General features: G+C 46.0%; 1 protein-coding gene across 1 annotated transcript; it reads right to left on the bottom strand.

Annotated features, from left to right (window-relative positions):
- Window positions 1-4,082: 4,082 nt before the first annotated feature.
- LOC130129086 (membrane-spanning 4-domains subfamily A member 15-like) lies at window positions 4,083-12,773 on the bottom strand. Its single transcript, XM_056298882.1, has 6 exons — window positions 12,678-12,773; window positions 12,386-12,499; window positions 12,171-12,227; window positions 9,931-10,068; window positions 4,456-4,569; window positions 4,083-4,223 (listed from the first exon to the last, which is right to left on the bottom strand). Exons 1-6 carry the CDS (start codon window positions 12,771-12,773, stop codon window positions 4,083-4,085), a joined length of 660 nt encoding a protein of 219 aa, XP_056154857.1.
- Window positions 12,774-24,148: the final 11,375 nt, after the last annotated feature.

Here is a 24,148-nt window from a genome sequence, read left to right as displayed (position 1 = left end):
CCCTATACCAACCCAACAACAAGCACTCCACCATTCACCCACCCAAAGCCAACATCACCCTATACCAACCCAACAACAAGCACTCCACCATTCACCCACCCAAAGCCAACATCACCCTATACCAACCCAACAACAAGCACTCCACCATTCACCCACCCAAAGCCAACATCACCCTATACCAACCCAAGAACAAGCATATATCCAACAAACATGAAGGGATTTAGCAATGAAACAACTTGAACATAATGAAATAGTCACTCAGATTAGCTAATCCGATAGACCTCCATAGCACTATCCTGTGTTTCAGAGAACTTCGGAATGCTTTTTTCAAACTGAATTGAACAGAAAGAAAACAACCAAACCATCCCTGCTGACTTGTAGTGTAATAAGGATGGACAGCAGGAGCTGCATGTTCAGAATGAAGAACAGGATATTTGAACATGAAAACTGAATCTGCTGTGCCAGCCAACATAGAACATAACGATAATAATAATAATAATAATAATAATAATAATAATAATAATATAATAGGTCAACAGAACTTAACGCCTTCAACCATTCTAAACCCTCCCTCTCACATAAAAGGAATCATGTGTCTCGTTTGAAATGTTTGGAAAGAGCAGAGACAACCCTCCCCTTTTGAAATAACTGTGTCTTAATGCCATTTATTTCATATAGTTGGAGATTAGTCCTTTACAATTTGTATTTGTCTGATTTACTGATGTCTGAAGAGGTCTGACAGATCAGTCTCCCCATATCTGCTCAGAAGATGGAGGACTGACTCTAATCAGTGATGTATGTGACTTAGACTATTTCTTGACTGATTCTTGAAATAGTCCACTAGATCGAATGGGGTCATATTATGGATGGGTTTACTTGGAGTCAAAGCAGAAAGAGTTGTGCAGCTTGTATGTTGCTCTCTCCTTAAATCGAGGGACTTTTAGTCCATCTAATTGCTTTACAACCCTCACAGCTATGACTTGTAAATGGAAGATCTTCTACCAAATGTTCACAGCGTGATTCTTCAATATCCAACCACCTAGTTTCGGTATCGTTGGAAATCAAAGGTACTGCGGATTTAAGATGGGTAGTGAAAAAAGAGTAGTTTCAAATTTGCCAAGGCCAGCCTCCATGTGATTAAGATAGCTGAGAGGGTTTACATTATACTTTTGGTCATCTTCCTAGTCATACAATGCAGAACATCAAGCAGTCCAGCATTGGGAACTTAGCTTTTGGGATCTGAATCAGAAGCACTCTGAAAAGACTTAACAGTTTTAGCAGGAAATATATACGGTAAATCTCTATTCCCCCTGTTAGGGCTAAAGATAATTTTTCCTTGCATGCTCAGTCATTTTGGAGATTATGAATTATCGTATAATATACTGCTCAAAAAAATAAAGGGAACACCTAAAAACACAATATAGACCTCGATGAATGAAATATTTCAGCTGAAAGTCTTTATTTATTAGACAGAGGAACGTGTTTAGAGCAAAATAACCTAAGAATGATCAATGGAAATCAAAATCATTAGCCCATTAAGGTCTGGATTCAGAATCATACTCAAAATCAAAGTGGAAAATGAGAACATAGGCTGATCCAACTTCTGTGGAAATTCCTCAAGACGATTCAAAATGAGGCTCAGTAGTGTGTGTGGCCTCCACGTGCCTGTATGCACTCCCTACAACGTCTGGGCATGCTCCTGATGAGACGACGGATGGTCTCCTGAGGGATCTCCTCCCAGACCTGGATCAGGGCATCGGTCAACTCCTGGACAGACTGTGGTGCGACATCGCGTTGACGGATGGTACGAGACATGATGTCCCAGAGGTGCTCGATTGGATTCAGGTCTGGGGAACCTGCAGGCCAGTCCATAGCATCAATGCCCTCGACATACAGGAACTGCTGACACACTCTGGCCACATGAGGATGAGCATTGTCATGCATGAGCAGGAACCCAGGGCCCACTGCACCAGCATATGGTCTGACAATGGGTCTGAGGATCTCATCCCGGTACCTAATGGCAGTCATGGTACCTCTGGCTAGCACGTAGAGGTCTGTGCGGCCGTCCAAGGATATGCCTCCCCAGACCATCACTGACCCACCGCCAAACCGGTCATGCTGGAGGATGTTGCAGGCAGCAGAACGTTCTCCACAGCATCTCCAGACTCTCTCACGTCTGTCACATGTGTTCAGTGTGAACCTGCTCTCATCTGTGAAGAGCACAGGGCGCCAATGGCGAATCTGCCAACCAAGATGTTCTCTGGCAAAGGTCAATCGGGCTGCACGGTGTTGGGCTGTGAGCACAGGCCCCAATTGTGGACGTCGGGCCCTCATACCATCCTCATGCATTCTGTTTCTCACTGTTTGAGCAGAAACCTGCACATTAGTGGCCTGTTGAAGGTCGTTTTGTAGGGCTCCGGCAGTGCTCCTCCTGTTCCTCCTTGCACAAAGGACCAGATAGCGGTCCTGCTGCGGGGTTGTTGTCCTCCTGCGGCCCCCTCCACGTCTCCTGGTGTACTGGCCTGTCTCCTGGTACCTCCTCCATGCTCTGGACACTGTGCTGGGAGACACATCAAGTCTTCTTGCCACAGCACGCATTGATGTGCCATCCTGGATGAGCTGCACTACCTGAGCAACTTCTGTAGGTTGCAGATACCGCCTCATGCCACCTCTAGTGGTGCGGGCACTAGCAAAATGAAAAACTAACCAAAGATCAGCCAGAAAAGATGAGGACAGGCAAATGGTCTGTGGCCACCACCTGCAAATCCATTCCTGTTATAGGGGTTGTCTTGCAAATTGTCTAATTTCCACCTGGTGGAAATTAGACAATTTACCAAAAGGTGAAATTGATTCACAAATCAGTGTTGCTTCCTAACTGGACAGGTTGATATCTCAAAAGTGTGATTGACTTGGAGCTACATTGCATTGCTTATGTGTTCCCTTTATTTTTTTGAGCAGTGTAGTTGGTGCCATATAGCCTGTCCGTAGAAGGGGATATGACAATATCAATATGTCTCATACCCTCTTTTGGCCATTTCAAAAAGCACTTCTGGTCTTGATGTAGGATTACACTGTAAATGCCAACTGCCTTTGTTTTGTCCACATTTATTTTATTACCACTGTTGTAACCAAATTGTTTGATACACAATCGCAGCAACCATTCAAAGAGGTGAAAATATTTGACCAATATAAAAACACACCATCTGCATCAAGTCCATATCTTCAGCTCTACCTCCCCCACTGTGTCCCTGTTGTATTTTTGTGATCTGTAAACACTAGGATGGGTTTAGTTCACATGGCAAAGAGGGATAAAATAAAGAAGGATAAGAAGCATTCACAGTTTATTTCCCTCTCGAGCGCAAACTCATCCAAGGTATCACACCTCAGATTAGCTTTAATCGCAGCCCAGGATCCTCATTATAGATTCCAGGATCCTCAGATAAGAATCCAGGATCCTCAGGATAGAATCCAGGACCACTGATAAAATTCGGGCCAAAGTCCAGGCTGGTCAGAAGTTGGTAGAGATATTGCCAGGCCATGTGGTCAAATCTCTCACTGCACTCCAGAGACAGAACCATAGTTTCTTCTCCACTAGAGCGAGCAGAGGTTAGGACATTTCAGAGTCTGTGAATATTATTGCCAGAGTGATTAATTAATTATCCATGTAATTAATTAATTAATTGTGACTTAAGCAGGGAGGTGACACAGTAAACAAACTAAACTCTCTGGGTAGACTTTGGAGAACCTGGGATGAGATGTCCTTCTACAGCATTGCTACCTTCAGTCTAACCTACACTACCATCACTGTCCTCTACATCTACACCCCTTTATATCCTTTATACATGGACACCACCACTGTCTTCTACATCTACATCCCTTTATATCCTGTATACATGGACAACCCCATCACTGTCCTCTGCATCTACACCTCTTTATATCCTTTATACACGGACACCTCCATCACTGTCCTCTGGCTCAACCTATTTTCCCCACTTTTTTCAAATATATGAAAGCAATTGGTTACTCTTTCAAAGCTATTTAAATGAAATGTTACAATAGTGCTCTCTAGTGTCAGATTTTACTCAAAGCACCTGTGGTCCTGAGGGCTGCAGCTCAGAGGCTTGCACTGGTACAGTTGCCGCAGGTGGGACATTTGGCACAGCATGAGCAGCAGCAACAGCTGGAGGTCGAGTCTGGGGATAGTGTGGCTGCTGAGTAGGAGGCTGCAAGAGAGGAATTGTGGGGAAAGTACCAGGCAACAAAACTAATTAGGAAATAGTTTTACATAGTAATTATGTATATGTACATCCTTCACAGGATACATTTGATTTACAGCTCTACATCTCCTAAGTCAACACATCCCTCACCTATTTAGCTGAAGGTCGAGACAGAAAAACTGGGAAAAGGACCAGGGAAAAGCATTTTAATGTGGTGGGATTTATTATGTGGGATCACCTGGGTTCCACCAGCAGCCAGCACACTGAGCCCAAACAGCATGGCAGTGATACAGATCAGCAACTCCAGTACCAGGAAGATCACCAGCGTACCAAGGATGCCATCGATCAAAAGCTGACAAAAAACAGTCCACAAGGACAGGTGGGAATAAAAGCTATGAATTATTCTCAACTTCTCTTTAGTAGGAATGACATTGTTTTCTGTACTGCTATTGACTGCACAAAACCAGAACAAATGAATGTGAAGGAATTTGAAATACAGCAAAATAATATGCAAATCTGAAATATAAAAAGACATACATGTTTATCTGTGTAAAATATATGATAAATATCATGATGTTCATCATATATCACGCTTTCTATTTTCTTGTTTCTGCACACCAATATGCTCAGAATTTCTGCGTCATTTTCAATATGTATGTATATGCTATCAGGTGTATGCTATCAAGTCATCCTCCCCCCTTTTTTTTGTCCTTAATTGTATCCGGCCAATTACCCCACTCTTCCGAGCCGTCCCGGTCTCTGCTCCACCCCCTCTGCCGATCCGAGGAAGGCTGCAGACTACCACATGTCTCCTCCGATACATGTGGAGTCGCCAGCTGCTTCTTTTCACCTGACAGTGAGGAGTTTCACCAGGGGCCCATAGCGCGTGGGAGGATCACGCTATACCCCCCAGTTCCCCCTCCCCCTGAACAGGCACCCCGACCGACCAGAAGAGGCGCTAGTGCAGCGACCAGGACACAGAACCCACATCCAGCTTCCCACCACGGCCAATTGTGTCTGTAGGGACGCCCGACCAAGCTGGAGGTAACACGGGGATTCGAACCAGCGATCCCTGTATTGGTAGGCAACGGAATACTCTGCTGCGCCACCCGGACGCCAGTAATTTCTTTCTTTGATGTACACTTAATTCAAACCCCAATTCCAAGGAAGTTAGGACGTTGTGTAAAATGTGAATAAAAACAGAATACAATGATTTGCAAATCCTTTTCCACCTATATTCAACTGAATACACTACAAAGACAAGGTATTTAATGTTCAAACTGATAAACTTTATTGTTTTTTGCAAATATTCACTCATTTTGAATTTGATGCCTGCAACACGTTCCAAAGAAGCTGGGACAGGAGGAACAAAAGACTGGGAAAGTTGAGGAATGCTCAAAAAAACCCTGTTGGGAACATTCCACAGGTGAACAGGTTAACTGGGAACAGATGAGTGTCATGATTAGGTATAAAAGGAGCATCCCCGAAAGGCTCAGTCGTTCACAAGCAAGGATGGGGCGAGGGTCACCACTTTGTGAACAACTGCGTGAGCAAATAGTCCAACAGCTTAAGAACAACGTTTCTCAACGTACAACTGCAAGGAATTTAGGGATTTCATCATCTCCAGTCCATAATAGTGTAACGCGCATGGATAAGTAGACACGCTGGCTGGCGGGTCTGACCCTTTAGTCGAGCGGTTAGCGATGTCTCCTGCGGTGCGGGCGATATGGGTTCGCTTCCCGGACGTGGCAGTTCCTGTGGTTGCGTTGTCCCCCGAATTCGCTACAATATCATCAAAAGATTCAGAGAATCCGGAGAAATCTCTGCACATAAGCAGCAAGGCCCAAAACCAACATTGAATGCCCGTGACCTTCGACCCCTCAGGCGGCACTGCATTAAAAACCGACATCATTGTGTAAAGGATATGACCACGTGGGCTCAGGAGCACTTGGGAAAACCATCGTCAGTTAACACAGTTGGTCGCTACATCTACAAGTGCAAGTTGAAACACTACCATGCAAAGCCAAAGCCAGATATCAACACCACCCAGAAACACCACCCGCTTCTCTGGCCCGAGCTCATCTGAGATGGACTGACGCAAAGTGGACAAGTGTGCTGTGGTCTGACGAGTCCACATTTCACATTGTTTTTGGAAATCATGGACGTCGTGTCCTCCGGGCTAAAGAGGAAAAGGATCATCCAGATTGTTATCAGCGTGTAAAAAAGGCTCCGACATTTATAGGTGCCCGCCCCTGTAAGGCCCTGGCCAGATTCTCCTGCTGTGAGTGACGCAGCCTAGGTTTAGTTGTAGTTTGAAGCTAGACGCCTTGCCTAGTGCACGTTGAGACTGTGTTCGTGTTATAAGTGCACACTACATGTAGTTTTCCCCTGCAATTCTCGTGTCTACGTGTATAGCGAATTTGTCCTCGTTTGTCCTTTGTTGCGATCCAGCTTGTTCTTTGAGTCACTGACGAAAAGTAAGTGTTGCAGGCTGAGTTGCCTCGTCATGTTTAGGTGGTCCGTGTAGTAGTAGCCAGCTCGCTGCACACCCGTGGGTTCTAAAGTGTGGGGAAGACATATTCCATGTTAGCATGTCCTGCATAATTCCTTGGGTTAAGTGCTAGCTTAGCAAAGGTGGTTCCCCACGAACTGTCATAGGCTAACGTGCAGTTTATGCCGTCGTGTGTTGGTTTGGCCGTTTGTGTTGATCGTCCAACGCGGACTCCATTTTGTTGTTCTTCATCTCTCCAGCAGATGTCGCCATTGTGTCGTTATATGATAGTAATAGGCCTACTATAAATGTAATGTTGCAATGCTAGTGCCTAATGGCAATTCCCCTTTTTGTTGTTGCAGAGCTCGCTATAATTTATGCTGGATTTCAATACAGTTCACACAAACGAAGTCCACGTCTCCTCTTCATTCCTGTGTTCTGACTGACACACCATCCTGTTTACTCTCTACCTAAGACAAACTAGCCCTTCAAAAGTATCCCACTAACACAGCACAAAGTCCAAAAGCCAGCATGTGTGATGGTATGGAGAGGTGTTAGGGCCCATGGCATCATGGGTAGCTTGCACATCTGTGAAGGCCCCATTAATGCTGAAAGGTACATACAGGTTTTGGAGCAACATGTGCTGCCATCCAAGCGACGTCTTTTTCAGGGACGTCCCTGCTTATTTCAGCAAGACAATGCCAAGCCACATTCTGCAGTGTTACACCAGCGGGGCTTCGTAGTAAAAGAGTGCGGGTACTGGACTGGCCTGCCTGCAGTCCAGACCTGTCTCCCATTGAACATGTGTGGCGCATTATGAAGCACAACATATGACAACGGAGACCCCGGACTGTTGAGCAACTGAAGTCGTACATCAAGCAAGGATGGGAAAGAATTCCACCTACAAAGCTTCAACAAGTGGTGTCCTCAGTTCCCAAACGCTTATTGGGTGTTGTTAAAAGGAAAGGTGGTGTAACACAGTGGTGAACATGCCCACGTCCCAGCTTCTTTGGCACGTGTTGCAGGCATCAAATTCAACATGAGTGAATATTTGCAAGAAAACAATAAAGTTTATCAGTCTGAACATTAAATATCTTGTCTTTGTAGAGTATTCAGTTGAATATAGGTGGAAAAGGATTTGTAAATCATTGTATTCTGTTTTTATTTACGTTTTACACAACGTCCCAACTTCATTGGAATTGGGGTTTGTATGATAAACTAGCATAGGTGTGTACGTTGGTGTGTTCATAGGTATGTATGTAGGTCTGTACATAGGTGTGTACGTAGGTGTGTATGTATGTGTGTATGTAGGTGTGTACATAGCTGTGTACGTAGGTGTGTACGTAGGTGTGTATGCAGGTGTGTACATAGGTGTGTATATAGGTGTGTACGTAGGTGTGTATGTAGGTGTGTATGTAGGTGTGTACATAGCTGTGTACGTAGGTGTGTACGTAGGTGTGTATGCAGGTGTGTACATAGGTGTCTACATAGGTGTGTACATAGGTGTGTCCGTAGGTGTGTACATAGGTGTGTACGTAGTTGTGTACATAGGTGTGTATGTAGGTGTGTACATAGGTGTGTACATAGGTATGTATGTAGGCGTGTACGTAGGTGTGTACGTAGGTGTGTATGTATGTGTGTATGTATGTGTGTACATAGGAGTGTACGTAGGTGTGAACGTAGGTGTGTATGTAGGTGTGTATGTATGTGTGTATGTATGTGTGTACATAGGAGTGTACGTAGGTGTGAACGTAGGTGTGTACGTAGGTGTGTATGTATGTGTGTATGTAGGTTTGTACGTAGGTGTGTACAGAGGCTATGATGATGGATACTGGTGGGCAACAGGGGTCACACACTTACTTTACACTTTTGCTCGATCAGCCCCGTGCATTTCCTGAAACAATGTTGCTGCAGTGGACAGTAGACACAAACAGACACCGGGTGTGTTTCCTCACAACACATACTGCATACTGGAATCAACTACATCCTGACATCCACACACCGGACGTTACTGAGCGGTGCTCACGTTTCAGCTAGACCGCTGTTGCTAAATATCTTGTGACTGCTGAGTACAAAGTACTCCATGCATATTTTGACATATTAAGCATTAAGGAAGTGAAAGTTTATTTTTTTTTAGAAAGTAATATGTGTCCCTCTTACAGACTTGATGAAGAATATTGTATGTGAATGATTTTGATATCGCCACATTTGGACATAGCTCCGCTCATGCACAGTTGTGTTGACAGTTGTGTTGACAGACCATGCTGCTGCATCTGTGGTCAAAGATCTGCCTCGGTGAGAAACTGTTCCAGTTTTACGTCTTTTATTACATGTCTCATCAATGCCACAAGCTGCAAACTTTTTTTTTTACATTTACAACTTTAAAGTACCAACAGAAAAGTTGGCGTGCACATGATTCTTCCGTCCTCTGTGATGTGGAAGTCATCGGCTACATCGGGTACATATGAGGGGAGCTATGTTGAAATGGAAAACTGTCAAAACCACCCAGTAGCTGGAGAGTACTTTGGTATATATAGGATTTTATTGCATTTACAGATACAGTATTTTAGATTGCAGATATCATGCACAGAGTGGGGTTCTTGTTTGATCGACTGGTCAGGTTTTCAGCTGTTATTTACTCAAATCTCAAGTCTGCAACCTCTGAGGAGAAGTGGCTTTCTCCATTACCCAGAAGTACTGCTGTCCTTTGCAAACATTGTTTCATTCTTGCAGCAGGCAAGTTGTGCAAACTTGCACTTAGATCAGATAAAATGAACAATTCTTCATGACTCAAATCCAGAACAAGTTTGTACACACCGATGAGACTTTTATTTTTTCAAAAACAAAGATTAAGCATTCAGATAAAAGCTAGAAGGAGTATGGAAATGAAGAACTGGAGACTGCAAGACATGTGGACTTAATATCTTTGACCACAGTACATGGTTATGGATGAAGAGGGACTGTTCTCTGGAGGTTGGCGTCATGGTGGACTGACCCAACACCAGCTCCAGACACACTACCTCCTCAAAGCATGAATCAGTTCTAAAAATCAAGTTTTGAAAAGTGTAGATGTTGATGACATTCGCAGCACTATGATTTTAATCCTACCATAACTGTTCTAGTCTGATTTTCTCATGTTGATTAGCAGAACCTCAAAATACACACTACGGACTCATACAATTACACTCTCCCTCTTGCAAATGTAGGTTGAGAAGTTGTTACCACAGCATGGAGCTCCAGTCTGCGGCAGTGTTCACAGTGGTAGGAGTCCTGGCGGTACGGTAGGTGCTTGGACATCAGGCCGAGGGCAGCAGTCGCAAAAGCAGCACTGATGAGGTGCAGCACCAGAACACATTTCACCTACAGATGACAACAAATCTGCTAATATTCACCTACACATGACAAGTATCCTAATGTTCACCTACACATGACAACAAGTCTGCTAATATTCACCTACACATGACAGTAAGTCTAATCCTGAAGGCATGTTTACACATACACCACGCAGCTAGCAGCTAGTGTTTCATACTTCCTTACTGTTGGCTCATCTTAATATCTGCAGTGAAAAGTTCCTTTTAAATGGGAACATGCAGTAAAATGAACTTGGGTGTTAAATTCAGATGTAAGGTCAGTGGTGTAAATTCAGATGTAAGGTCAGTGGTGTAAATTCAGATGTAAGGTCAGTGGTGTAAATTCAGATGTAAGGTCCGTGTAAATTCAGATTTAAGTTCAGTGTAAATTGAATGCTTTGATAAAGTGGAACATGTTACGACATTATGGCAACAACTCCAACAATATAGACGGGGCCCAGACCATAAAAACTGAATTTTTTATTTGGTCAAGGATTTTTTCAATGGATTCCACATACTTAGAGCCCTCCCTCTTGCAATTTACTGAGGGGGCCAACTCAGATTTTTCCCCAGATCCAATATGGTCACCAGAATTAAATGTGGCTGCCAAAATAGCACTCATTTGACAACAACAGTGACAGGAACAACTATTACTACTACTACTTCTACTATTACTATACCATACTACTACTACTACTAGTACTACTACTATAACTATACTACTACTACTACTATTACTTCACTGCTACTACTACTACTACTAATACTATACTACTGCTGCTACTACTACTATACTACTACTACCACCACCACTACTACTACTACTACTACTACTACTACTACTACTATACTATTGCTACTACTACTATACTACTCCTAGTACTGCTATACTACTACTACTGCTGCGACCACTACTGCTGCTTCACTTACATGGATACGTTGATGATATAGTAAGTGGTGTTATTGTATACCTTCTCCACGTCTACTCAGAACGTTTTTTTTAAACTTATTTTAAATAATACTGGAACCAAAACGCCTTTCACGATCCATTATGTCTGCCAAACTCAATTTATGCACCCACACATAGAAAAGTTGAAGACAGTGCGTTGATTCGTAACTGTGTACCCTCCCCCATGGGGGTATTAATAGAAGCGGAGGGCTAACCAGAGCATGGAGGCCCTTTCATTCCTATGAGAGTTGCTCAGCCAGTGCATGGGTTGGTATGGCTCTGCAGCCAAGCTGGGAACTGCAAGTGACTTGACATCATTGAGCCCAAAAAGACTTTTTTGCTATAGAGCGCCATTGAGAAAGAAAGGCCTCATAAAACCCCGAACTGTTGTCAGATCTGCCGGTCTGCATGGACTAGCAGTTAGCTTAGCCTGCCTCACTCTCCCAGACAATGCAGCACCAGCTCTCCCAGCCATCAACCGAAGACAAAACGTAGATGCAGACGTGGAGAAAGACACTGCATGGACGGTACTGGGTTAAGGCCACTACAAATGTGAATTCGTGCAACCATCTTCCGACACCGGAAGCGGAGCTCACTTAGATGAGTGATGAAACATTTATGTCCAGATGAACTGATTTAACTCTGTGATTTCCTTACCTGGATTACTGAGCAGGCATACAGACATTTTCTATGTATGGGTACATAATTTGTTTGGCAGACGGATTGGATTCTGATGGCCATATTGGTTCAGTTGCTGAATGTAATTTGACCAAAAAGTTAAGTGTGGACACAAGGTGGGCAAAGGGTAATAAACCACTGCTCCATGTATAGATGCCTAAATCTCAAATGAGTGATCTTTTGGTGACCATATTGAATATCGACAGCCATATTGGATTTGGGGCATAATCTTAATTGTAAGAGGAGTGTCTACATATACAGAATCCTTTTAGAAAAGCTTGTTCAAAGAAGTTTCTGTTTTGCTGGATCTGGGCCCTGTCTCATGAATGTCATGTATGAAATTAGTGGTGTGTGCCGAGTTCTTGGTTCTGCCCACCGCGCACTGGGCTTTAGCCGTCAGAGTTTGTAGTATTGTTAGAAACACACTTGAAATGTCACAGAAAAATCTGTAGTTTGAAGTCATAAATTTGTGGAGATGAATTTACCCAGAAGAGAGACGGCTTCCTTCCACTGTGGACTAGAACGGAGCCTGACAGGGTTACCTGGTGAGTTGCAGCATAACACAGTTCAATCCAACAGATGAAATGTTGACAGCTGGTTCTAAGCCTGAGTTAATGCTCATATTCAATGCATGCTGCAGAGCTGAAACACACTGTTGTTAATAGTTCTGTGACATTCTACTGATTGACTGAAAACTGACCTGTATTACAACAATGAGGAAGAGAGCCACATCTCCAGTGAAGTGGACCTCATGGATCTGCAGCACTGAAGCGCTCAGACACAGAATCAAAGCCCCGATGATGATCTGGATAGCCTGGGAGGAAGATAGCGGAAGCATTTCCTACCAAGCAAAGCAGTAGTGTGTGTGTGTGTGTGTGTGTGTGTGTGTGTGTGTGTGTGTGTGCGCGCACGCATGTGTGCAGCTTTCTTTCTGTTTGGTTTGACAGTCTGATTTGTCCTCTGGTTGCCGGACCAGTGGATATGGAACTCACCCCCAATGTTTTAGGCTCCATCCTGTGGTAGGAGTCCACTTGGCTTGGGGAGAGGGTCCCCACAGCGGGTAGGGGGTCCTGGCTATCAATGCCCATTGTGTTGTTGATAATCTATTGAGATAAACATAAGTATGAAAGGAAAAACTGAGGGGGAAACCAGGTATAAAGCAGAAATAAAATAAAAGAACTGGATTGTTGGAGAATTAGGCTGTGTCTCCATCAGAGACCTGTCTTTCAGTGGGAACCCGTTTTTTCTCGTTTTCTATGGTGAACTGGTGCTTTCAGTGACCTTGTTCCAATGCAGGTACTTCACTTCTTTTCATTGCCCAGCACTTGGATTGCATCACCTGTTCAGGAGTTAAAGAAATTTCAACTTTGTCTAGAAATGCTCATCATTGTCACTTTGAGTACCTACCTAATAAGCTGTACAAAGCTAAAAAAAAGAAGAAAAAGAAAAAGCAAGTAGCTTCAAGTTTTTTTATGTCAACACACTGCTCCCCTACATGTTGTGTTAGATAACTACAACAGAAGTATGACTCTGCCAGTGCTCACTACCTGTAGCAGCCTGAAGCCCTCACCTCCAGCTCTGCTGCCGGAAAACCTTCAGCTCTGCTGCCGGAAAACCTTCAGCTCTGCTGCCGGAAAACCTCCCTGACCGGAAAACCTTCAGCTCTGCTGCCGGAAAACCTCCCTGCCGGAAAACCTCCAGCTCTGCTACCGGAAAACCTTCAGCTCTGCTGCCGGAAAACCTTCAGCTCTACTGCCAGAAAACCTCCCTGCCGGAAAACCTCCAGCTCTGCTACCGGAAAACCTTCAGCTCTACTACCGGAAAACCTTCAGCTCTGCTGCCGGAAAACCTTCAGCTCTACTGCCAGAAAACCTCCCTGCCGGAAAACCTACAGCTCTGCTGCCGGAAAACCTTCAGCTCTGCTGCCGGAAAACCTTCAGCTCTGCTGCCGGAAAACCTCCCTGCCGGAAAACCTTCAGCTCTGCAGCCGGAAAACCTCCCTGCCGGAAAACCTCCAGCTCTGCTACCGGAAAATCTTCAGCTCTGCTGCCGGAAAACCTCCAGCTCTACTACCGGAAAACCTCCAGCTCTGCTGCCGGAAAACCTCCAGCTCTACTGCCGGAAAACCTTCAGCTCTGCTGCCGGAAAAACCTCCCTGCCGGAAAACCTCCAGCTCTGCTGCCGGAAAACCTTCAGCTCTGCTGCCGGAAAACCTTCAGCTCTGCTGCCAGAAAACCTCCCTGCCGGAAAACCTCCAGCTCTGCTACCGTAAAACCTTCGGCTCTGCTGCCGGAAAACCTTCAGCTCTACTACCGGAAAACCTTCAGCTCTGCTGCCGGAAAACCTTCAGCTCTACTCCCAGAAAACCTCCCTGCCGGAAAACCTCCAGCTCTGCTGCCGGAAAACCTCCAGTTCTACTACTGGAAAACCTCCAGCTCTGCTGCCGGAAAACCTCCAGCTCTACTGCCGGAAAACCTCCCTGCCGGAAAACCTCCCTGCCGGAAAACCTCCAGCTCTGCTGCCGGAAAACCTCCCTGCCGGAAAACCTCCAGCTCTACTACCGGAAAACCTTCAGCTCTGCTGCCGGAAAACCTTCAGCTCTGCTACCGGAAAACCTCCAGCTCTGCTGCCGGAAAACCTCCAGCTCTACTGCCGGAAAACGCTCTGCTGCCGGAAAACCTCCAGCTCTACTGCCGGAAAACCTTCAGCTCTACTACCGGGAAACCTCCAGCTCTGCTGCCGGAAAACCTCCAGCTCTACTGCCGGAAAACCTCCAGCTCTGCTGCCGGAAGACCTTCAGCTCTGCTGCCGGAGCAGATCTCAGGTAGAGACACAGCCTTAATCCTGCAGGTGGGTGGTGCACACAAGTTAACCATAGAAAACAATTAATTCATAACAAGGGAATACCTGATAGCCAATGAAAGATTTTTAAATATGGAACATTCGAATATTTTGCAATTAAATTTTGTGATCTTATATAGTATTGATTACCATTATGAAGTTCCTGTAGTGTCCCAGGGGAAACATGAAATACTATGCCTCATCCCGTTTAACTCGTGAGGGATGAGAAGCCTTGTGCTAATAAACTGTTACACTGAGCAGAGTTTCTCTGTTCAGGTGGGAATCGGAACTCGAGCAGAATCCCACGTTCCTGTCTCGCGAGCACATTCCTGCCTCGAGTGAATAGGACAACAGCACAACAACGCTCAAAGCAAAGTTAATTCTGTCACTAGCTGGGCAGGGGAGGCTTAGATCTGGGAAGACTTATTGCCTTCATTTCTTGTTTTTGTTTTTTACTCGCATTCATCTTATGCACCGCGGCAATGACAGGCCGTTGGCTGCTTTGTGATAGCAATTCTTGATCGCCGCCTTGTGGTGGTGGAGACGCTCGCTTGTTAGTGCTGAATTATCAAGGCTAGCCACTCTCTCCAAATCTCTGATTTCTGAGTCTTTCTGTGTTTGAATTGATTACATTTGGAACTAGTGAAACTACTCGTTTGCCCTCTAATATATGCCTTAAAAGCCTCCCGCCTGATGGCCGTAGATGTCTGGTCCGTATTCATTGCAACGTAAACATCTATATGCTCTCCCAAAAAATTTTATGAAATCAGAATTCTGTAAGCAAAGTAGAAGGAAAGGGGGAAGGCATGTGCAGAGGCAATGGGAGAGGAGGAAGGGTAGGAGTGTGGAAGTGAGAGTCAGAACTTTGAATGTTGGCACTATGACTGGTAGAGGGAGAGAGCTGGCTGATATGATGGAAAGAAGAAAGGTAGGCATACTGTGTGTGCAAGAGACCAGGTGGAAGGGGAGTAAGGCCAGGAGCATCGGAGGTGGATTCAAACTTTTCTACCATGGTGTAAATGGGAGGAGAAATGGGGTAGGAGTCATTCTGAAGGAAAAGTATGTCAAGAGTGTGTTGGAGGTGAAGAGAGTGTCTGACAGAGTGATGAGTATGAAGCTGGAAATCGAAGGTGTATTGCTGAATGTTATCAGCACATATGCCCCACAAGCTGGGTGTGAGATGGACAAAAAAGAAGAATTCTGAAGTGAGTTGGATGACGTGGTGGAGAGGGTACCCAAGGAGGAGAGAGTGGTGATTGGAGTGGACTTCAATGGACATGTTAGTGAAGGGAACAGAGGTGATGAGGAGGTGATGGGTAGGTATGGAGTCAAGAAGAGAAATGTGGAAGGACAGATGGTGGTGGATTTTGCGAAAAGGATGGAAATGGCTGTGGTGAATACATATTTCAAGAAGAGGGAGGAACACAGGGTGATGTACAAGAGTGGAGGAAAGTGCACACAGGTGGACTATATGTTATGTAGGAAACACGATCTGAAAGGGATTGGATACTGCAAGGTGGTGACAGGGGAGAACATAGCTAGGCAGCATCGGATGGTGGTCTGTAGGAGGACTTTGTAGACTAAGAAGAGGAAGAAGAGTGAAGGCAGAGCCAAGGATCAAATGGTGGAAGTTGAAGAAGGGAGACTGTTGTGTGGAGTTCAGGCAGGAGGTAAGACAGGCACTGGGTGGTAGTGAAGAGTTGCCAAATGGCTGGACAACCTCTGCAGAAATAGTGAGGGAGACAGCTAGGAAGGTACTTGGTGTGTCATCAGGACAGAGGAAGGAAGACAAGGAGACTTGGTGGTGGAATGAGGAAGTACAGCAACGTATACAGAGGAAGAGGTTGGCAAAGAAGAAATGGGATAGTCAGAGAGATGAAGAAAGTAGACAGGAGTACAAGGAGATGCAGGGTAAAGCGAAGAGAGGTGGAGGTGGCAAAGGCAAAGGAAAAGGCATGCGGTGAGTCGTATGACAGGTTAGACACTTAGTAAGGAGAAAAGGATTGGCAAGACAGAGGGACCAAGCTGGGAAGGATGTGCAGCAGGTTAGGGCGATAAAGGATAGAGATGGAAATGTGCTGACGAGCAAGAAGAGTGTGTTGAGAATCAAGGATCAGGAACACTTTATTTGTCATTTCATTTTGCATACATGAAATTAAACGAAATACCGTTTCTCCCAGCCCACAGCAGTACAACAAAAAAAACAAAAACATATCCAAAAACTACAAGAACGCACATACACAAACTAACACATCTCCCCAAAATAAACAACAACAACAAAAAAATCACTGAGAAGGTGGAAGGAGTATTTTCAGGGGCTGATGAATGAAGAAAATGAGAGAGAGCGAAGGTTGGATGATGTAGGGATAGTGAATCAGGAAGTTCAGTGGATTAACAAGGAGGAAGTGAGGGCAGCTATGAAGAGGATGAAGAGTGGAAAGGCAGTTGGTCCTGATGACATACCTGTGGAGGCATGGAGATGTTTAGGAGAGATGGCAGTGGAGTTTTTAACTAGATTGTTTAACACAATCTTGGAAAGTGAGAGGATGCCTGAGGAGTGGAGAAGAAGCATACTGGTACCGATCTTCAAGAACAAGGGCGATGTGCAGAACTGTAGCAACTACAGAGGTATAAAGTTGATCAGCCACAGCATGAAGATTTGGGAAAGAGTAATAGAAGCTAGGTTAAGAGGAGAGGTGATGATCTGCGAGCAGCAGTATGGTTTCATGCCATGAAAGAGCACCACAGATGTGATGCTTGCTTTGAGAATGTTGATGGAGAAGTATAGAGAAGGCCAGGAGGAGTTACATTGTGTCTTTGTAGATTTAGAGAAAGCATACGACAGGGTGCCGAGAGAGGAGGTGTGGTATTGTATGAGGAAGTCAGGCGTTGCAGAGAAGTATGTAGGAGTGGTGCAGGATATGTATGAGGGCAGTGTGACAGTGGTGAGGTGTGCGGTTGGAATGACAGATGGGTTCAAGGTGGAGGTGGGATTACATCAAGGATCAGCTCTGAGCACTTTCTTGTTTGCAATGGTGATGGACAGGTTGACGGACAAGATCAGGCAGGAGTCTCCATGGACGATGATGTTCGCTGATGACATTGTGATCTGTAGCGAGAGTAGGGTGCAGGTTGAGGAGAGCCTGGAGAGGTGGAGGTATGCACTGGAGAGAAGAGGAATGAAAGTCAGTAGGAGCAAGAGGGAATACCTATGCATGAATGAGAGGGAGGACAGTGGAATGGTGAGGGTGCAAGGAGTGGAGGTGATGAAGGCCTATGACTTTAAATACTTGGGGTCAACTGTCCAAAGTAACAGGGGGTGCAGTAGAGAGGTGAAGAAGAGAGAGCAGGCAGGGTGGAGTGGGTGGAGAAGAGTGTCAGGAGTGATTTGTGACAGAAGGGTACCAGCAAGAGTTAAAGGGAAGGTTTACAAGATGGTTGTGAGACCAGCTATGTTGTATGGTTTGGAGACAGTGGCACCGACGAAAAGACAGGAGGTGGAGCTGGAGGTGGAGGTGGCAGAGTTGAAGATGCTAAGATTTTCACTGGGAGTAACGAAGAAGGACAGGATTAGGAACGATTATATTAGAGGGACTGCTCAGGTTGGACGGTTTGGAGACAAAGTAAGAGAGGCAAGATTGAGATGGCTTGGACATGTGTGGAGGAGGAGAGATGCTGGTTATGTTGGGAGAAGGATACTGAATATGATGCTGCCAGGAAAGAAGAAAAGAGGAAGGCCAAAGAGGAGGTTTATGGATGTGGTGAGGGAGGACATGAAGGTGGCTGGTGTGACAGAGGAAAACGCAGAAGACAGGAAGAAATGGAAACGGATGATCCGCTGTGGCGCCCCCTAACGGGAGCACCCAGGAGTAGTAGTAGTAGTAGAATCCTGAAACCATTTAGGGTATACGTACCATCTAGAGCATGGGTGAGCAGTCTTATCCAGAAAGGGCCAGTGTGGGTGAAGGTATTTGTTCCAACCAAGCAGTTACACACCCGATCCTACTAATCAACCAAAAGAGTCTTTGCTGAGGAAGTTGATTAGGAGACACAGGTGTGTAACTGCTTGCTTGGGACAAAAACCTTCACCCACACTGGCCCTTTCTGGATAAGATTGTTCACCCCTGATCTAGAGGAACCTTTAATTAACTGTGAATCATTGTAAAATAATGAGGTGGGGGGATGATCTGACAAAACAAGGCTATCATATATGCAGCTAGCTATCTTGGGTAGCAGAGAAATGGAAATAAAATAAAAAAATCCATTCGAGAGTGGGTTTTAAATTACAATGAGTTTTGCATCAGTTCCTTTATGAACTGTTGAATTTTCTTCCTAGTATGAGAATGAGAGGTGTCCAACCCTGATGAATGACCAAGCAGTGAAGTTGAAATCACATGCTATCATTACGTTACCTGGAAGGGATCAGGGAAGCAATCAGAAACAATAGATTATTAAAAATGAGGGATTGTCATCATTTGGGCCATATACATTCACCAAAGTGATGTCTTCACTCATAAGAGCGCCCTGTACCTACCAACACGGGGATCTCCAGTTCGAATGCCAGTGTTAACTCCGGCTTGGTCGTACAGACACAATTGGCCGTGTCTGCGGGTGGGAAGCCAGATGTGGGTATGAGTCCTGGTCGCTGCACTAGCGTCTTCTCTGGTCGATCGGGCGCCTGTTCGGGGGGGGGGGACTGGGTGGAATAGCGTGATCCTCCCACGCTCTGCGTTCCCCTGGTGAAACTCCTCACTGTCAGGTGAAAAGAAGTGGCTGGTGACGCCACATGTATTGGAGGAGACATGTGGTAGTCTTCAGCCCTCCTAGGATCGACAGAGGGGGTGGAGCAGCGACCGGGACAGCTCAGAAGAGTTCGGTAATTGGCCTGATACAATTGGGGAGAAAAAGGGGGAAAATACCCCCCCCCCAAAAAAAAGAGTGCCTTGTACCACCTGTATGCCATCTACCAGCTGTATTAAATAGTATTATTCATTTGGAACGGCACAGACTCGTGGGTCAACACCATCAGAGGGAGAAGAGAAACCAGATGCTAGTACCTGGCCGGGCCATCTCCTTCGTACCTTTAGTAAGTCGTCCCTAATTAAATGAGTCTGTTGTATAAAAACAATAGATGAATCAAGTGCCTTAAAACTAGAAATAACTTGTTTCAACTTGGTCAATTTAACCATTCCCCTCACATTTCAAGAAGTGAATTTTAGTTTCTAAATGGAAGTAATCTAACAAACGATAAACCAGCTGTACAGCATATCATCAGCTCCACACTGCAAATAAAGCTGTTGCTTCGCTGTGGGAGTTTCCTACCAATGTTTGTCACAGACAAACATATAAAATAATTAAATTCTGCCATAAAGAAATCCCCTTAGCAGTCATCCTGAAAAGGACAGCGTTTCTCCCACCCTCCCCAAAGCCTTGGGGGTGTAGCTAAGTGTGTTGTGGTTACACCGCCCCGAGCTGCCTCCCCGGCACGTTCAAGCCACTCCCCCAGCTCGGACGTGCCGGAAACATCCGAGCGCTCGGCTCGCGCTCTGAGGAGACGAGCGCTGCACTGCACCAGGTGTTTGCCATCATCCATCAGGCACACCTGTGGCAATCAGGCAGCCCTCTACAAGAAGCCCCCCAGAACGTCTCTCAGTGCTTCGACGTACTGAACCCTGCGGTAAAGTTCTGACAAGCCCTCCAGCGTTCCTTGCTCTCTGTTTATTCCCCAGTGTCTTATCTTCGTGTCTCTGTTTCCTCCCAAGACTCTCCCTCCGCGATTTCCACGGCTCCCCGCGTCTCCCTCGTCCCCAGCGACCTTCACGTTTTTCCCCGGACTTCTCCTGCGATCTCCCCCCTTGTCCCTCTATCTGGACCCCTCCTTTCGGACTCGACTTCCCGGATCTCGGACCCGGACTTCCTCGGACAACCCCTCTTGGATCACGGACTGGACTTTCTCGCCAGGTGCACGCACATTTCTTCAACACCTCCTGGTCATTTACATACCGCACCACACATTGGCTAAAAACACTCACACATAGTTATTCACGCAAACCACGGGACACCACACATAGTTTATTCACACATCCCACTAACAGGACGCCTTTTTTCACCATACATTTTCCTCCCACAATAAAACCTCCCTTTGTAGATTTTGAAGTCCTCCTGTGTCTGTCTGCCTTGGGTTTCGCCACACGGGTCGGGTTCTGGTGCGCGAGCATAACAAAGTGCACAGACTGATGCAGTGCAAGCAAAGGAGCAGTTGAAACCAAACCAAGCCATCAGTGTAGCAATACAACAAAATAAACAAAACAAAGAGACATTTGTGTCTCCTGACAAACAAAATATTTTCACGGACGAGTATTTATGAAATAAATAAAGGCCTGCAGTATAGGCACACTTCAGGGACACTGCCTGTCCAGTTCTTACAACAACAAACATCTATTAGGGTGAACACCAAAACACACACCTCTCTGTTAATCTGAATGAAAATGGCTCTTCTATTATAAGCTAACACCAAAATAACTTGACACGAGTAAAAATAGGAAAACAGCAATAACGAGCTGAACATGTTACCATTTGCATTTATACACTAACCAGTTAGTCAACAGGCCAAACCTCGTCACTCCTTACATGTCGCTGGAGATTAGCAATATTATATCGCGCACCCATATTCCTGCCAAAGACCGGCAGTTCAGTCGGACCTCCCATGTGCGCCTTCTGTGTGTTGTAGTCAACCCAGTCGCACGGACTTTCGTGATGGCATCACGTTAATTAATCTATCGTGATACCATCACGATTATGAGCTGATTTACGTGATGTGGTCACGATCTGATAGAACCCTAACCTTCGTGACCACATCGCGTAAATCAGCTCATAATCGTGATAGTATCACGATCGAAAGTCCGTGCGACTGGGTAGGTTGTAGTATGCCCTGAACAAACTTCTCAGCTTCTGTTGGGGATTCAGACTCACGTGGTTGTCCATCATTCGTCAGACGAAGCTTCGCTGGGTCCACTATTCCAAAGCGAATGTTCAGGGATCTCAGTTGTTTAAAACGCCTCCTCTGCTGGTGCAGCTCTGCCGACACATCCGGGAAGAACATGACCTCTTGTTCATTCATTCTTTCATTGTTCATCTTGCCTTTGGCTCTGGCGGCACGCATTACTCGGATATTATCTTGGAAGTTAAAAAAACATCATCATCAGGACTCGTGGTGTGGTGGTGGTCGGGGGGGCTCGATTAGATTGTGCCCGACCGGGGAGTCTGTGCTCTCTCAGTGGTAGGTAGTGTGGGAAAGGTTGCAGGACCCAGTGCTTCAGGTAACCATTTTTCGAGGAGAGCTACAGCAGCGTCTTTCTTCTCAACTTTCTCGGGCAAGTTAACCAGTCTAAGGTTGGATCTCGACCAACGGTTTTCGAGCTCATCAGACTTGTCTGTAAGGAGAGCCACTTTTTAACTAGTGCTTCAGTCTTGCCTTTGTCTGAGTTAACTGTGTCCTCAACGTTGCTAATGCGCTCTTCTGCCTCATCCATGCGGCCAGAGAAGTCTTGCATATCCCTCTTCACATCTTGAATTGCCTTTAGGACTCCATCAGTCTTTGTGGGAGTCATTTCTCATCTTGTCCAGTTTTTGAAAAATATCCACATGTTGAGCCGATTCAACAATCTCCCCTTCTGACTGGAGTGTAGGAGTAGCGTTACGTGTTGAGCTAGCAAGGCTGCTCGCATCCAACTCGACATCCTCCTCGGACGGATCAGCGCTTGCTTTACTCCTATTCATTACTCCTGTCTTGCATATTAATGATTGTGTAGACTGCCAAGTTATTACAAACCGTTGGTAGTCGTGTCCGTACTTTTAAAGATAATGTACAGCAATTTAAATGAATATCGCCAGACGTGTGCTTAGTTCAGCGCCATAGCCTCCCCCTAGTGGACAGGCGGCAAATCAGGTGGGTGGAAAGTGGAGGAAGATAGGTTGGCAAGAGCTGTGGACCATAGAGTGAAGTCATATTAAATCTATTATTGGAGCTACTTACAATGTACTCCCGACACCCAAAAACCACAGTCAGCGGGTAAGCAAAACTATTACTTGTTGGTTGTGCCAAAGCACAACTACACTGAGGAAGTTAAGTTTTGCACAGTCACTACACTTGGCATCATAATAAAGTTCTTAGGTGTCTGACAGGTGTAATCGAAAGCAAGTGTATTGAAGTTAATTACGTCCCTATTAGCAGAGGTGTAAAACCAGGTCCAGAAAGTATAAGTCCAAACCATGTATTTGCTCCACTCACGCGCTAAACCAGCAGATTCTAGTCAACAGCACTCCTCAACTAGGTAAGGAAAACTAGTTAATGAAATCAGCTGGTTTAGTAACATGGTTGGAGCAAATACACTGTTTGGACATTTACTTTCTGGACCTGGTTTTTACAACTCTGCCGATTAGTAAGGAAAAAAATCAATTGGTTTTGTATGGGATTGTCAGAATGTCACCGCATGTAATTATAATCTAGATAAATGGGTTAAGGTGAGCATCCCCGCAAAGCTGAGAGCAGGATAAGCGGTTCAGATAATGGACGGATGGATGGATGGATGAATATATAGTGTGGTGGACACTAGGGGCTATGCCTCTCACCCAGCAGGGCTGTGAGCTGGGGGCGTGGTTTACGTTCCCGGGCTCTCTGGTGCAGGGTTGTTCCTGTTCCAGTTTGGTTTTGGAGCTGAGGAATAAAGTTCAAACTCGCCTTCGTCTCCTGTGTTTTTCCTCATCCTGCCACATTGGTGACCCCGAATTGAACATGTTTGGAGCAGAAGAAGAGTGTGAATCCACTTCGGCCACGCCGCCCCAACTCTCTCAGAGTTCTGGCAGAGCGACCCGGCTTCGTGGTTCCAGCAATGTCGAGGCTGTTCCACCTGAGTGGAATCTCCGCGGACGACTCCAGATACTACTTGGTCGTCGCTGCGCTGGACCAGCAGTCCACACGCCGGGCCATGCAGCTGTTGCGCCCCCCCCCCCCCCCTCCGCAACACGGTAAATACGTCGCCCTCAAACATCTTCTGCTCCGGAGGTACAGCTTATCTGCCGCAGAGAGGGCAGATAGAATCCTTTCCCTATCCGGTTTGGGCGACGGGACGGCTGTGGATCTCATGGTGGGTTCCTTTTCCCGCACGTTTTCCTGCACCAGCTCCTGTCTCCTGTGCGCGCGGCTTTGGCTAACTCCCCGTGTCTGGCCGCTGGTGACTGCCGAGGTTTGGCTGAGGAGGTCGATCGGGTCCTGCTGGCTACCGGACGGTTCTCTGTGCAGAGTGTGGCATCGGAGCCTCTGCAGCCGACGTCGGAGGACGCGGACCCGGCAGTGGTGGCTGGAGTGACTGCCCGGAGACGGCGCGGGAGAGGCCTCTGTTTCTTCCACCAGCGGTTCGGCGGCAAGGCGAGGCGCTGCGTCCCTCCGTGCACGTTGGAGATGCCGGGAAACTCCAGGGCAGCGCTCAGTAGCAGCTGTGGGCGCTGGCGGACGTAGTGAGCTGCTCTTCATTAAGGACACGATGTCAGGAAGACGGTTTCTGGTGGACTCCGGCTCGCAAAAGAGCCTACTCCCTCCTGCTAAGACAGACAGGTCAGCTGA

Source organism: Lampris incognitus, chromosome 18, assembly GCF_029633865.1.
Source record: "Lampris incognitus isolate fLamInc1 chromosome 18, fLamInc1.hap2, whole genome shotgun sequence".
In the NCBI taxonomy this organism is placed as follows: Eukaryota; Metazoa; Chordata; class Actinopteri; order Lampriformes; family Lampridae; genus Lampris; species Lampris incognitus.
Note: the sequence above shows the minus strand (reverse complement) of the source record. Positions and strands in the feature narration are given on the sequence as shown.

Excerpts from the sequence above, each read along its gene's own strand:
- LOC130129086 (XM_056298882.1), bottom strand. The coding sequence starts at position 12,773 with ATGGGCATTGATAGCCAGGACCCCCTACCCGCTGTGGGGACCCTCTCC. Across the intron at positions 12,228-12,385 it reads TCCTCATTGTTGTAATACAG|GTAACCCTGTCAGGCTCCGT; the intron begins GTCAGTTTTCAG and ends GCAACTCACCAG. Across the intron at positions 10,069-12,170 it reads GGAAGCCGTCTCTCTTCTGG|GTGAAATGTGTTCTGGTGCT; the intron begins GTAAATTCATCT and ends TGTCATCTGTAG.